This window comes from Echiichthys vipera (genome assembly GCF_963691815.1).
Source record: "Echiichthys vipera genome assembly, chromosome: 17".
Classification (NCBI taxonomy): Eukaryota; Metazoa; Chordata; class Actinopteri; order Perciformes; family Trachinidae; genus Echiichthys; species Echiichthys vipera.
Genome location: NC_139842.1, coordinates 13,553,472 through 13,569,633, shown reverse-complemented (window position 1 = coordinate 13,569,633; position 16,162 = coordinate 13,553,472). Strand labels below are relative to the sequence as shown.

Below are 16,162 nucleotides of genomic sequence, written 5' to 3'. Positions count from 1 at the left end.
AACACTGACAAGCCCAATTAACTTAAACTCATGTACAGTAAAATCAACCCTTTTATATGTGTTATGACACCCTCCACACACAATACTGGCTATGACAGCAGTCCTTACAGCAGCCCGTTTATAGCCAGGGCGGCATAGTCCGCTGTGGGATCATCAGGTATACAGTGTGTGTGTGTGTGTGTGTGTGTGTGTGTGTGTGTGTGTGTGTGTGTGTGTGTGCGCGCGTGTGTGTGTGTGTCTGGATCTTCTGTGTATTAATATATATTCGGCATATGCAAATACATGTTCATGTAAGTCAACAGTCACACATACGTCATACGTCAGGCATTAAAACTGTAACCGGGAAATGAATGGTCAGTCATTTCCATGGGGTTGTTGCTGCTTAATGCTCAGCAATGGGAGTAGCCCCACAACTGATCCATCTACATATACGCTTTATGTACTGTATCTATGTATTTTAAGGTGATTGCAGGCTTTCTGGAGGATGCTAAAATCACTAGAGAATCTGAGGATAACATGTCCCTTCTTCTCTGCATCTAACTTGGATTGTTTGGATGCGAAAAGGTGTTGAAAGTCTTTCGGGACCTCATGTACATATCAGACCCTGCTCCAGAACTGTTCTGTTTTACTGGTAGGGCAGGTTTTTAACTCAAAAACGCACACTGTCGAGACTTGCACGCCTGGCCTTTTGAGTGCAATTGTTTGTTTTTTTTGTTTGTTTTTTAAACCAACTCTCTTTAGGCCTTATCCTAATATAGAGAACAATGCAGAGTTTTAACATACCACTTTTAAGCTTTTTTTTTCTTAGTATAACTACAGCTGCTTAGTGTTATTGACTTGATCATGAAATAGACCTCTTACTGTCATTGAGCCCTGAACAATTTAACCTCTCTCTCTACATCAAATGGGATTAAATAATATATTTTTTGTAGATGTATATTTTACTCACCTCCTCTTCATTAACTACTGTATAGATGGTTTCAAAATGTTTTAAAAAGCATAATGATATGTCTATTTGTCACGTTGGAATGTATTCAGTGTAGGCTATATGTATGTAATTGACAACCCCCAGTTGAGAAATACTGTAGAAACTGATTGAACTACAGTGTACTGAAAATTATAACATTTTAATCTGAAAGGCTATTTGTCATCTTCTTTTCTCTGATATAAAAAATGTCTGGCTGAAGGAGGATTGTAATAACACATTTAGTTCTTCACTAATTGAGGTAAATGAGCAGGTGGTGTATTAGTCACATTATGAAAGGTTAAGGTCATATTTTGATCTAAAAAAGGTTTTGCAACATATGAATGAGTCACACAGAGCGTTCGTTAAATGTCAGGCCATTAAGAGTAAATCATTTTAGCAGCAGACTGGTACCCAGCAAAGATCTGTAAGCTTTTAAAAAATAATAATAAAGAGGAATGAGGAGGATCATGTTGGCCAGGGCAGTTGATTAAACAAAACATGAGTAATTCATTAAGCAATTCACCAATTTGAGGTTGCATGATGTGCTTGAAGGGACATTTAGAGACCAAGATTAGAGATTAGAGAAGTCCTTCAGTCATTATGATTTTTTGGCCACTCGCATGCACTGTACCAAACAGGCAGTGATGGAAGAGATTTGGTTTTATTTTCACTTGAGAAAAAGAAGCAATACTATAATTGAATAATACTCCATTTAAAGTAAAAGTCCTGCATTTACCAAAAGTATAGATGCAAAATGTTCTTAAAGTATCAGAAATAAAAGTACTGGAAGATAGACAGCATCAGTGTTGCCTTTATCATATAAAATATGTTATTGAAATATCATCATCGAGTCATAAATGTGTACAAGCAGCATTGTAGCGTTATTAGAGTAGACTAAAGTTAATATAGTTGGGGAGTCAAATCTTTAACAATGCATATTAAGATGAGCTAAACCTTTATTTGGGGAAAAATGTTACAGCAGCTCAGACACAGGAATAAGAAGAAGAAGAAGAAGAAGAAGAAGAAGAAGAAGAAGAAGAAGAAGAAGAAGAAGAAGAAGAAGAAGAAGAAGAAGAAGAAGAAGAATTCCTTTATTTGTCCCACAATGGGGAAATTCAATTTTCACTCTTTTTTTTTCTTTCATTTTTACACACACACAGGCCCGAAATACACACATGCACAGAAAGGACCTATATACATGCAACTAATGGAGAGATGTTAGAGCAAGGGGGCTTCCAGTGACAGGCGCCCCAAGCAGTTTGGGGTTCGGTGCCTTGCTCAACAGCACCTTGGCAGCGCCCAGGAGATGAACTGGCACCTCTCCAGCCACCAATCCACGCTCCATTCATGGTCCACACAGGGCTTCGAACTACAAATAGATAATAAATGGTATATAAAAATCAAAATGAGCATATGGGGACAGAATTTGCAACGTAAAGTGACAGTATAATAGCAGCAGAGTCAGTGAGTTGATTTTAACAGTGTACACCAGACTGATGATTGTAGTACTTTTTCTATATTATTATGGAGCTGTTATATAAATAGATTTATAAACGGTGCAAGTAGCCTATAAAATTGTTTTGAAAAGTCAGATAATTGTAGTGGGTAAAGATGTGCTGTATAGATGCCTAATGAAATGAAGATAAAAAAAACTTAGGTGAAGTAAATACGTCAACATTTTATAGAAGCCTACTAGTTTCCCTTCATCAATGGAAAAAGGTAAGCATGACAGGTACTCTCGTTCAAAATGTCCATAATTGGCAAAGCTCAATTGTGTGATTATTGATTTTCATCATTTAACTACATGAGCTGAGTACATTTTTGTTCAGTGAATGTGTGCTCTTATTTTGAAGGAAGGCGCGTTCTCGCAGTTCCTTTTGTCCCTGGAACGAGCGAGACAGGCCGTGCACACGTGCCACTAATTAAGTCAATTAGCTCTTCCGTTGGTCGCAGACACAGTTTGTCAGCAGTGCACACTGGGAATCAAGCGACACGACGCGCAAAGCGAGAGCAGAGGGATGTTTTGCTGTGTTAATATACTGCCAGGCCCACTGCAGGTACAGCATTCGCCTGAACTGTTCAACTCATTTCAAGAGGCGAATGTTCCTTTTAAGACTTTACCTGTGAGAGGCGCGTCCTCAGAAGTTTGGGTCGACCAAGCTTCGTTTCAGAACATGAAAGTTTTTGTCGTCTTTCAGGCTAAATTCAAATATATAATAAGCTTTCAGGCCGGCCTACTTTTCACTGAAACTAATACGGTTTTTCGCAAATGAAGTTTGCTAAAGTTGGGCTATACTTGTCCATTTACGTGAATACCTTTGTGCCTGTTGAGTTATTTTACGTCACATAGAAGAATTAAGCTAACTCACCCACCATAATAAAAGAAAAATGGACCATTGGCCTTCTTTTTAAGCTATCAGATAGTAAGAAAAGATAAAATGATAGAAGATGACATGGGAAGTCATCTACCAATGTTTTTTTTTTGGCAGTTTGCTATTGTGAAACATTTTAATAAAACTAATCCTAAATCATTTATGAAATGTTATCAGTATATCAATTTTCTTTTTTTCTTCTCTTTTCTTTTGCGATCAGTTTTTGACTTTAAGCCAAAGCGTCCATGTGAAAACTGTGAATTCGTCCTCAGATCTGCATGGGAATGTGCCAGGATATCACAGAAGAGGGCAAAAAGGCCAAACTCCAGAGCTCTCAAATAGAGCAAGACCTTTGTGAACATGCTCGGACTGAGATGAATGTGACGAAACTCCTCATGCTTGGTAAGTTAAATGCATTCATATAACTGTAGTTTATCAGGTTTCCTAGACCTGTTGACAGTTTTCAAGTAAAAGCATTCCTGTGTTTTTTGTGTGTGTCAGGAGCTATGGAGAGTGGAAAGAGCACCCTGATTAAACAGATTAAGATCATCCACAGTCACGGCTTCTCCAAACAAGAGCTCATAAGTTTCAAGGTAATGGACTGCTGTAAAGGAATGGAGGGTTTATTTTAATACCCTGAAATATTAAAGCTATATTAGTCAAAAAAATAACTTGATATCATTGCCTTTGCAGCCTGCAGTACTAGACAACCTGTTGACCTCTATGAAGTTTGTTCTTCAAGGGATGGGGATGCTGAGGATTAACCTCGCTAACAAGAAGAACAAGGTGAGGAGAGATGTAGAGTTTCAGATCTGCTTTTGTGCTAGCCCAATTTTCATTGCACCCCCCCTTTGTCACACTAGATGTCAGACTTTGTCTGATATATCATTTTAACTTCTGATGTTGCAAGGCATGACACGTGGGTCTATTTGTACCGTGGGCCAGCAATTTACTTCGCATTTACTTAAAGGTGTAGTCTCTAAGATTTTCATCTAATTGTCTGTTAAGTTACCTTCTAACAAAGAGTGCGTTAAAACAACGTAGATTGAACACATGTCCCATTAATGAAAGCTCTTGTATCTGCTGAGTGTCTGTGGTGACATTCCCCCGTTAAATGTGGCGCATAGTTGGTGGTGCTTTTTTACATCGTTCCCCTTCTCTCTTGGGACCTCCTATCGGCGTGGAGCATGTGAAGGCATCATGCTGCATCGCACAGGTGAGAGCTGCCAATCTACTGACGTCAGAGTCGACATTCTTTTGGTTTCGAAAGGAACTACGGGAGATGAGGACCCAGAGGCGCAATTGTATCTTACTGCCAAAGTGGCCACTAGAAAAAACATATCTCAATTTTTACTGATTACAACTTTAAACTAACTATAAATTGTCATTATTAATCATACTAATATGTAAAATAATAATCATAGTGTCCTGTTCTCATGATATTATGTTCCATTTACTGCAGATGCACGCCCGCTCCATCCTGTCCTGCAGTCAGTGTTTAGGGGACGACCAGGAGCTGCTACCTTTTGTGGCTCACGCCGTTTGTGCGCTTTGGGCCGATCAAGGGGTGCGAGCAGCTGCAGCCAGAGGATACGAGTTTGAGCTGAATGACTCTGCACTCTAGTGAGTAGAATGACCTTAAGTGATCCATGTTGGCCAAACGCCACCCAATTATGGCTGACAGTGAAAATGTCAAGGGGAATTGCCCAGTAAGAAGGCTGTTGTCACATCTTATAAATACAAAGTAACAGTAAAGCAAGTGCTGAGGGAAAACTCATCTCCACGAAATGAATCCTGTGACATTTGTGGATTGGGAGGCTTAATTGGGACCAAATTAAAAATCACTGTTTGCAGATGTCCAGGAAGATGAGGGTGGATCACATGAAACAGACTTACTTAGAATCAATTACTAAGAAGTCAAACCGCATCATATATGAGAAGTTGAACATGAAAGGGGATTACTTTTAGATGTTTTGTTGAATCGATAGTATTAACTTTTCTACAAATTATGTCCAATAATTTAACATTTAAGAGCGTCACACTAATTCCATTTTTTCTTTTCAAAAATAAATAAAACCGCTTTATTTTTAGAATAATTAAGTAAATTCATATCAATGTATTTGTTACATTGTGCTTTACAAAATTGGGAAAGCAATGTTTAAGTGAAGCCTGATGTTGCTTTACACATGAAAGAATGATCCCAGTCACCTCGACACAGCCCGACATACAGCTTGTTAATCAAACACTGGTATCGAAACAGTATCCCAAAGCCCAGGAATAAGTATCGGGACTGAAAAAGTCAGATCAGTCCATCACTAATTATGAATCAGAAGTTATTGGAATACAGCCTGTGGGTTTTTGGCAACAGCTTTATATTTATGTGAGGAGAACTGTTTTATCCAAATTTGTCCTTCAGCAATTGTGCCCTTTCAGTTGTTCATAATTAAAAAAACAAAAAAACAACCTACCTAGCACAGTGTCATAAAATCCTAACACACTACTCTGCCTAGATCATGTTGAGTGTGTGTTGCATCATGAGCTGAAGTGTGGATCATTAACTGAAGTGTGGAATACATTTTGCTAAATGGCACTATTATTGTTTTGTACTCTTAGTTCAATGCCAACCATTGCCAACCATTGCTTAAAAATGATTTACACCGTAACCCTTTTTAAATATCTTTAAAAAAACAACAACCATTATGTGCTTTTATGTATAAAGACAAGGGAAGCCTTGGCAGTATTGTTAGCATTTGCACAAGTTTGTTTATTACCATCAACAAAAGTGCAATACAAGGTGTTACTCCAAGTTTTTCTCAAACATTAAATTGCTTTTCTCTAGAGGCATTTTGGGGAATGCATCATTACAAGCAACACGATTCTGAGGCACCCTGGTAGCTCAACTGGTACAACATTTGCTGCATCTTGTCTCCTCTTTTTCTCTCCCCCTGTTCCTGTCAATCTTGAGCTCCCCTGTAAAAAAAAAAAAAACGCAAAATAATCTTTAAAATCCCCCACGACAACACAACATTCTGTATCGTGACCAGAACTGGCAGTTGTTTCAGTCATTTTAAATTTAAATCAACTTTGAATAAATGGAGTGGATGTTCTTATCTCTGAGGCAACAGGTAAGAGGTCTGTCAAGTAAAAGGTACTCCAGCTAGCCAGACGCAGAGAGATGATGTGACAGCTTCATTATCGAAACTAGATAAGTTACAGGGCTGGAGGATGGTCAACTGACTGTCTTGCAGTGTTCTCACTCTGCTGGACCCCACATTGATTTCTCCCTCCAGAAATATTGGATTTGACTGTGTCGTGACACATTTGACTTACCTAGGGCCTGAAGGCAACTCGGTGTGTGAAATGACTCCCTGGACATTTGGCATGGATTGAGCTCTTAATGTTGCTAGAAAGACATTTGAAGTTAACAGGAATTTAACTATTGATGTAACCTGATTTTAGAAAGCTACTCTATTCAACCCCAACTTATTGCATGAAGTCACTGCTGTTGAGACGTGGAAATCGACTTGTAGAATAACATTGAAATGCTTTGTCATGCAGCCAGTTTGCTTTAAAATTAATGTTACAGTATATAGCAAAAGTATTCATATCAGCTTTTGTCTAACAAGAACAAACTCTGCCCACAATTGACTATTCAATACATTTTATTCCCTCTCCAGTTTCTTTGAGAACATGAGTCGAATCATCGCTCCCAAATACGTTCCCACCGAGACAGATGTGCTGAGAGTGAGAGTGAGGACCTGTGGAATCATTGAGACGCAGTTTCAACTTAATGAAATGGTCTTTCGGTAAGACTTAATAAACTGATGGCACACTTGATGATGGCAGTGGTTGCAACATGATCTAGCGCCGTGCACCAACATATGCTGTATACTGAGTCTGTAAAGGTAAAGATCTTAACGGTTCCCACTGGGCTCGCTGAAAGCATCAAATTATACACTTAGAGGGGCAATTCCATTCCTGAATATGCACAGTTAATATTAACACAATATCTTATTTTTAAAGGACAATTGAACTCTTTGGCTGTTGGTTCTATTCCCTTGAAACATTTTACAAATTGTAATGAAGAAATCTTGATATTAAATCTAAAAGCAATACTTAAGGTGACCAGGGGGATATGGACACCTCTGCATACACACTCTCTGCAATATCTACAAATAGAGCAGACACTAAAACCACAGTTGCAAAGGAAATTTAGCACCAAACACTGAATATTTATTAAGATTGCCTATGAGTGCATATCATTATTCTAATACACTACTTGCATTAGAATAATGTCCTGTCGGTTTGCTGTAGTGTCTGCTAAATGCTCTACCAGAATGTGCACAACGATGCTCAAGCATGATGGTGACATTTGGATGTGTTGGCCATTTAGCTTGCTTGTTAACAAGGCACAGTGTGTAAATAAGATGGCTTTAGAGTTGTTGAAAGGTGTAGTTTCTAAGCTTTTTTTTAAGGGTATTTTGTTGGAAATTTGATATCAGGAAACAATGTGAGAGGGTAGGCCCATATGTAGCATTCCCCAGCCTAATTTAACTTATTTCAAGATTAAATTATTTATTATAATACAATATTCAATATTGTAACATAAAAAACATTTGACAAATGTTGGCGTGAAAGATGCCATACAAGCACTTGGGTGGATTCAACGGTAAGTCACTGAAACTGGTGGCAACTCAGAGGGTATGGAATTAAACAACAATGAATACATTTGCAAAATGGGTGACAGTGATATCCAGAATACTCGATTTCCAATCAATGAGTTAAACAAAACCAGATCAATGGTCTATTTAAGACTTATGGATTTAGATTTGTTTTCATGGAGTTGTTATACACTCAACATGCTGCTGTGCCAGAAAGCAGCTTGTTAAACCTCTGGAGACTCCGCCTCACCACTGATTCTTGAAGGGTCCCTGATGAAACCTGAACTCTTCTGAGTTGAGGGAGGCAGCTGCCTGGGCATGACTCAGACATGAAATATTGATAGTCTCTGCCCATTGATTCCAGGAATAATAACACAAATATAACGGAAGTGTCCAATAAAATAATGTCTTAAATAATTCCCCCTGTGCTATGATGGCATTCAGTGTGTGGGTCATGAAGACCTATAATCCATACAGGTCGGGACTTCATTAATATTACATAACTGTTGCTTCTTCAGGGTTAGAACTGCATCAAAATGCTTCAAAAGCAACCAAAACCTTTTTTCTGTTTTTTTAGTCAACAAAAATATATATTTCTTTCAAAGGCGATGTAAGTTTTTTTTTAAAAAAACCTCAGTTTTCATCAACTTATATTCTAGATGCTCAAAGGCAGTTCAAAAGTGATTTGTTGTATACTGTAAGAATGTTTGATCACTTTGGCTAATTTTAAAGATGAAACTGCACAGAATTATTTGCATCATAATCTACCAAGGTATCGAATTATTGTTTTGTGCTACTGTAGTGGTCCTCTGTCCTAATGCAATCTGTTTTAATGTTACTGCAGTAGTTAACTCTGCTTATATGTAATGTATATCTGTTTATTCAGATTATTTGGCCTTGCTTTCCATCTTTAATATTAAATTATTAGCATAATACTTTAATATTTTTAAACTTGCATAATGCAATTCTTTTAAACACCTTTACAGTAACTCTGTCATATGTCTTGGGCTGATTTTACTTAAATTCAAATAACGTTTTTTCCTCTGGTCTTGCGAGCTGAGTCATTTTACAGGTCTGATCTTGGTTTTCCTCCTAAATCTGAAAAATATAAAAGCCACCTTGCGGTCACAAGTTATTTTCTTTTCTGCAGCACAGATACTACTGCTGTCATTTTCCACAGATGATGCTTATTGTCCCCCAGCTGGTTAAAACTGACTCTTGACCCAGGGGATAAATGCTTCATTGTCTTTGACATGAGTACTGCAATCATGCACCAGAAGACTGTCTGGCTCAGATGGGAACTCATTACCTGTGTCACCAAGACCCTTGACTTCTTAGTGTCACATTATATTTTGAAATGGATTGTCCCACTACTTGAGACGTTTGAATTGATATCATTATTTAATATTGAGGATTTGGAAGAACATCATGTCTTTTATAAATTGATTAGTCATTTAAGCTATATAACATGGAGAAGACCATGCACAGGGATGAATCACTTGTCTCTCCTCTTGCCCATGTGTTTAGTTGTAAGCGAAGTCTGAAGAGCCGTAGGCTCCAAACATCACTACAGCATTAAAATGCTAGTGGCACCTATTTGGTATGTGCATCGAGCTGTTCTTCTCAAGGTTATTTATTTGATTCAGCACCCATCTCATTTGGCACTAGTGGTGTTCTCGTCGGTTGTGAGTAACTCATTGGATGACTAAAACATGAAGGGATTTACTTATTGACAGGTTGTATGATGTCGGGGGCCAGCGGAGTGAGAGGAGGAAGTGGCTCAGCTGCTTTGACTGCATTCAAGCTGTCTTGTTTGTTGTTGCCCTCAGCAGCTATGATATGACACAGGCGGAGGACTCTTCAGGGGTATGTTATGAAAAAGACGTAATTGTAAACCCATAAATCAAATGTTTTATTTTTGTTACTTTGCAGAATTCATCACATTTTGTCCCTTTTCTATATTTCCTATATTAGAATCGGCTGCAGGAAAGTCTTGAACTTTTTACATCCATCTGCATCAATGCAGTCTTTAGGAGCACCTCACTGGTAGGTTGAATTGCACTTATTTTAGATGAATGGATATGCATAGAATACAATAAGGTCTCACTTTAGAGGGTTGTTTTCATGGCCTCTGCTTATGTTTAACGCACATAAGTGCGTTTAAATGTGTGGAGGTGAAAATAGCACGGGTGTTTTTGGGGGAATAATTCATGCCAAGCAGACGTTACACAAACTGGCTTTGATTGCGTCTGACTTGGCATACAAAGTTTAATTGAGATGTAGGGCAGGTGATTTCTCTTCTGGCTTCGAGCACTGGTAAACACTCTGTGAACAGTAATTAGTTTGTTTGATTTCTTGCATATTCTGAGGTTGTGGGGCTGTATCAACATGAAGGTCTCACTTGTTGGTCAGTAGCATTTATGTTTGCACTCTATTAACTCAAGGCATTGAGGGGCGAGGGCTAATATGATCATTTGCTCTTGCATAATTTTAAAAATTGTAATTGTTTTAAATGCCGGGCAGCCAATTGTTTTCCGATTAGCAGTATGATGAAATTGGTGGTAGAAGTGCATATTAACTGGAGATGCAAACTGCACGACTATAGTGATGGATGTCTAAGAGAAGCCATGAACTATCAACAACAAAAACGGAAAGGTCAGCTGGCTTTTTTTTTGTTACCTGAATCAGTGCTAGGTGACAGACTGCACCCTAATACATTTTTAGAGCATTTTAATTTTTACAGGGTGATTTATTTTTCTGTAAAACCTCACCAAATGGTTTCATGAGGGTATTAACAGACTTAAAAAAAATGTGTTTTGTTTACTACACTAATGCTGAATTGCTGCACTGTAGTAATGTGTTTTGGCTCTGGAGATATCCAGCTTTAGCCAATGGCTTACTCAGCACCGTCACCAGGGGAATGACTGTAATGGCACTGTAGCAACACTTTCTACTTATAAATAATGTAGCTGGGACATCACAACTGCATGATAGTCCTGACGGCACGTTTAAGGGAACACTTAAATTTGATAATTTAACAGTTTTTATATTGAACCTCAACCCAGCTTTCTTATCAAACTGTAGAGCATACTCCTGTATGTATGGTGTCCCTTGTGAGAGGAGAGATCCACACTGTCCTCATTACAGAGGATGTGATGCTTTGTTAATATACAGTACAACAGTATGGAGATATTTTATTTATGAGGCTTATTCACATTTACAATACATTTGAGGCAAGGCAAATGTTAATAAAACACACCCAACAGTATTGGCCTTCGAGTAGATGGAGCACTTATACTGAAATGTTGTTTTTAAATTCAAAAAGTTTGTGCCCTTCCTCTCCCTTCAGATTCTGTTTATGAACAAAACGGACCTGTTCCGGGACAAGATCCTACACTCTGGAAGACACTTAAGGTTGTACCTTTCTAGTTACAGAGGTATGTTGGAAACAATTTATTTTCATACATCCGTATGACGCAAGGTAACTTAAACAGATATATTTCATATCCACAATTTGAGAAAAAAAATGTATACATTATAAGTCTACTGCTTCTTGGAGTCTCCCTTTACATTGCAACTGACCTATTGTTGGGTTCTGACCTCAAACTTGAGAAACTTACAAAGTATATACTGCTGCTGTGGTATACTCCAGTTCTTGCTCAATGCTGTATAAAAAGTTACAGGTTGGATAGTCTGTAACTTGGGGGTATTTTCTACAATCTTGAATTCCTCAAGGAATGTGTTGTGTATATGTCTCTTTATTGTTTTGCTGGATGAGTCACTGCAACCTTCCTGTCCCTTGGGTAATGAGAATTCCTTCTGGCCAGAGATTTCACATACAGTCCTGTTTGTGTAGATCACTCATTCGAGCCAGATCATGGTCATACATATTTCAGACTCATTCACAAACATTGAGGAGTGAACTGTGTCATGTATGTGTATTTTGAGTTTGAGGAGGAAAATGTATGTACATATTCTCAGCAGAAGCTAGTTTCTTATTTTATTAATATTTAATGAATTGGGCTGACTCTGTGTGGTTTAGACCATAGTGAAAACAATTCCTAACTTTACTGAACTCAGTCCGATTCAGTCTTGACTTGTTTTTCTTTCTTCGTACTCATCCAGGAGCAGATGGTGATGTGGACGCTGCAGCCCACCACATCACTGCCATGTTCTCCTCATGTAACAGCAGTCCTGACAAACCTGTGTACCACCACTACACCACTGCCACAGACACCACTAACGTACAGGTGGTCTTCCACATGGTCATAGATCAGGTTTTGAAGGAGAATCTAGCAGCTGTGCAGTTGCTGTAAAAGTCTCCAGGAGGCTTTTTAGATCGTGAAGATTGTGTGTTTAGTCATTCAGCACTGGAATTTTGTTTCAGATTTATTTAAGCAGCTAATGAGGCTGTGCTTTCACCAGTTTATTTTAAAACCTTTTAAATAAAAATATTTATAGATATGCCTGGTTCTTTTTTATTTTTGAAATGTTTATTTATATACCTTCCCTGTTATACTGTTTTTCCGGTTAGAATAAAAGCTCACCATGTTCCACATACATATTTATCCTTGTGCTGTATTAGTGAGTTGTAATGTTAACTATGACTTAGAAAAACACACCAAGTTTAAAGTTATAATTTCCCTGGTTTGAATGTTTAACATTTAATGCTTCTTAATCACCCTGAATGAAATACCAAGATGATTGTGCAGTCCAGGTCAAGAAGTAGCAGATTTTAGTGTATTAGAAATGTAATTTAAGCATACAAATTTACACGTACTGTGTACTTAAACTTGAAAGAAAACCATCAAAATAGATGACATTCAGTTAAACTTGAATGTACTTGAGGGGTTTATGGCACCCACGTCGGCAGAAATGCAATGATTTAGATACCGTCAGTGTCAATGGGAAAATCGTTACACTAAAATATTTTGCATTCAGTGATTTTGAGGAGGCTGCAGTATGATTCATTTATTAATGAAATCTCAGATCAAATATGTACATTAATACATCTTTTACAGCTTAGAATTTTAAGACAGGTTTATCATAAAATCAATAACTTGATGAAATGGTAAAGGAAAAGTATCATAGCTTCCATCTGGTGCACCATTCGTATTAAACTTGAAGTTAGAGAAATGTACACTTTAATTTATTTTAAATATCAAGCCTTCAAGGAATAGGCTTCATCATCCATCGCAGGTGTCGGCTTTACTGCTCAGTCTCCTGCACAGTCTGCAGAGTCCAGAGTGAGGAAGATGTCTGCTTTGCACTTAAATGAGCCCTTGATTTCCTGGAAGAGTTCACAGCTCTGCAGGTTTGGTGTAATGTCTTTGATGCAAACGGGCTGTTTGGAGAGAAACGGACAAGATATGCTGTGAGAAACATTTAAACCGGTAAATAAAATGGGATGCATTAATACAGATTAAACTGCCCTAAAGGGTATATTACAGTTAAAATTCGCTTGACTTTACTTTAATACTTGTAGTAGCTATTTGTTTGTAATTGAAGAATCTGACAAAGATTCTAAATAATCAGCACTTGCTGCTGCAACACGGTTTCAAAAAGGTGGAACGCTGTGTAAAATTGCACAGAGGCAACATTTCAAACAGATTGAATTTTTTTGGAAAATTGTCCATTTAGAATTCTATTTTACATTTCATAATGCATACAAATCGGGACTGAAGGCAGGCAAGTTTAGCACCTGGACTCTTATTAGAGTGGTTGTGTTGTCATACCTGCAGAATGTGGTTTGGAATTGTCTTGCTGAAATAAGGAAGACTTTCTTCCTTACAAAGCCTGTATATCATTAAGAATTAATGGTGCCTTGAAATTTGCAGGATACAAGCTATGTGCACTAATGCACCCCTATAGCACACGGATGCTGGCTCTAACTGTCCACTGATAACAAGTGGGATGCTCTCCTTACTTATTCTAGAAAGACTCAGACGCTTTTTTTTACACAGACTAACCTGTTGCCAGTTAAGTTTCCTTGCTTTTCACAACTTTTCTGGTCTTTTGATGTCGCTGTCACAACTCTTCTGAAAGGTGTTGCTGACATCAAATTCAAAATGGGCATATCATTGAAATAATAATGAAATTTCTCAATTTCAACATTTGATATTTTGTATTTGTGCTATTTTCAATTAAATATAGGGTTTCAAAACAATCACAATCTGATCCTATTTACTACATTTTACAGTGGCCCAACTTCTTTGGGAAAGGGGGTTGTAATTTTGCATTTAAGACGTACTTGTTACTAAGAAGCTTTATATTGTTGCGGCTACTTAAGTACATTTCCTGAATACTTCATTATTTTCTTATAAAGCCGGCTCTTTATAATTTCAGTGCAGTTGCAGTGGTGCTGCCTGGACAGCTCCTCCCTGACTGAAGTGACCATGTGTCCAGGGAAAGGTTCTCTGGTTTAAAAAAAACTGAATTTATTGATTAAACAAATATATAGCGTATATGTTGTTCATGCATATCTGCTCTACATTCTAAACTTACTTATTGAGCACAATATTAGCCACAGTTAAACATATTTTAAATACGCATAATACACCTTTTTGCGTTGAGTTATCAGTCGCCGTGCGTAATGGCAATCCCATCCAACCCATAATGCGTAAATAAAAAAGATCGCCACTGACCATGGTCTTCAGGATGAATTTGTGCGGAGTGAATTCAGGAAACACGTTGTTGGTCGCCAACTCTTCGCTGTCTGACGGGTCTGGCTCGGCTCTCCTGGTGTACTGTGACCTCCGGATACCGGACAGCAAGCCGGACGCCCTGCCCACCGAGTAGTAGCTTGGACCGGCCACCTGCTTGTACCATGCCTCCGTTGGATTGCAAGCGATCAGCACGGAGATCACCACGATGGGGAACACGAGTTTGACTGGCATCTCCATGTCGAGCACTGGCTTGGTCCTGCGCGCCTCTGACTGACTGGCTCGCGGTCCTTGTCACCGCTCACTACCTCAGTTTTTATAGGGACCTCGTGAGCATCCTTGCAATTTCGTCAACGTAAACTGTCCCGAGAGACTCACACACACACACACACACACACACACACACACACACACACACACACACACACACACACACACACACACACACACACACACACACACACACACCCACTCTACATTTTAAATTCGAAATAAATAAATAATAACATTTGAAAAGCAAAACATACAGAACACTTATTCAACAATGACAGCAACAATTGGTTGGTGCATTGTTTCAGAGTGATATGGATTCTCCCCAAAACACCAAGGACACATAACACTATACACACTGTTACAAAACATACAAATATGAGGTATTTAATGTGCAGATGGGCAGGTAGCGGCAAATCTATTTATAAAAGAGACTACATCTTTTAAAATAACAAGGGCTCCCTGATGCCGTTCATTCTTTGTTCTACTACAGTATATTGCAGTGTTATTTCTGTCCAATCACTTTCCCCTCTATGTTGATAATCTTGGAGAGCTTGTATTTGCTCTCTAGTACCATGCTGTTATGTTAAATGATAAAAATGCTTTCAATCGGGTTTCTGTATAACGAAAGCTCATCAGCTTTCTAAAAACAATAGCAGACGAGTCCTCTTCAAAAGGCTCTCTGAATCCTCATGCAAACTGAGGGTGTCATCAATGATTCTACTGTAAATGTTCCACTTGTTCTAGGCTGTTTGACTGTATGGCTGTTGCTTTGACCACAACAAAGAAACACAAGACTGCTAGGCTTATGCACATGACATGTTTTCTCACATCGGGGGCTGGTTTCATACTTTCAAACGGAACAAGCTGAAGCAGTGCACTGTGATGCATGTGACCTATTTCGTTGCCTGAAAACCTTGTTAAGCCAACCCAAGATCTGTATTTTTACCTTCCAGGAAGCTGGGTTTTCAACATGTAGATTAAAAAGCAGAAGAAAAGAACATACTCCCTCGCTGTGTATACTGAGTGGAAGGCCATCAGCAATCCCCGCACAGCATTTTACATTTTAGAATAGATTACAACCACTGATTTAGATTGTAAGCGGAAACATGCACATTGAACATAGAAACTTGATGTGGACACTGATGCCACTGCTTCTGACTGGTAAGTAGGCTGACGGCACTTTAATCTCATTTTTTTATGTTTTATTAAAGTGATACATAGTTTTAA

General features: G+C 38.3%; 2 protein-coding genes across 2 annotated transcripts; one reads left to right on the top strand and one right to left on the bottom strand.

The window, feature by feature from the left end:
* Positions 1-2,985: 2,985 nt before the first annotated feature.
* On the top strand, positions 2,986-12,316 carry LOC310960367 (guanine nucleotide-binding protein G(o) subunit alpha-like; the record flags this gene model as incomplete). The annotated part of the gene is made up of 10 exons (XM_083932055.1): positions 2,986-3,024; positions 3,612-3,741; positions 3,841-3,932; positions 4,033-4,125; positions 4,802-4,962; positions 7,017-7,145; positions 9,737-9,866; positions 9,975-10,046; positions 11,350-11,437; positions 12,126-12,316. 10 exons carry the CDS (start codon positions 2,986-2,988, stop codon positions 12,314-12,316), a joined length of 1,125 nt encoding a protein of 374 aa, XP_083788181.1.
* Positions 12,317-13,186: 870 nt separating this feature from the next.
* On the bottom strand, positions 13,187-14,902 carry LOC310959793 (neuropeptide B-like; the record flags this gene model as incomplete). Its single annotated transcript, XM_083931252.1, is given in 3 exon segments — positions 13,187-13,219; positions 13,222-13,344; positions 14,645-14,902. Coding segments are annotated over 3 exon segments (414 nt in total).
* Positions 14,903-16,162: the final 1,260 nt, after the last annotated feature.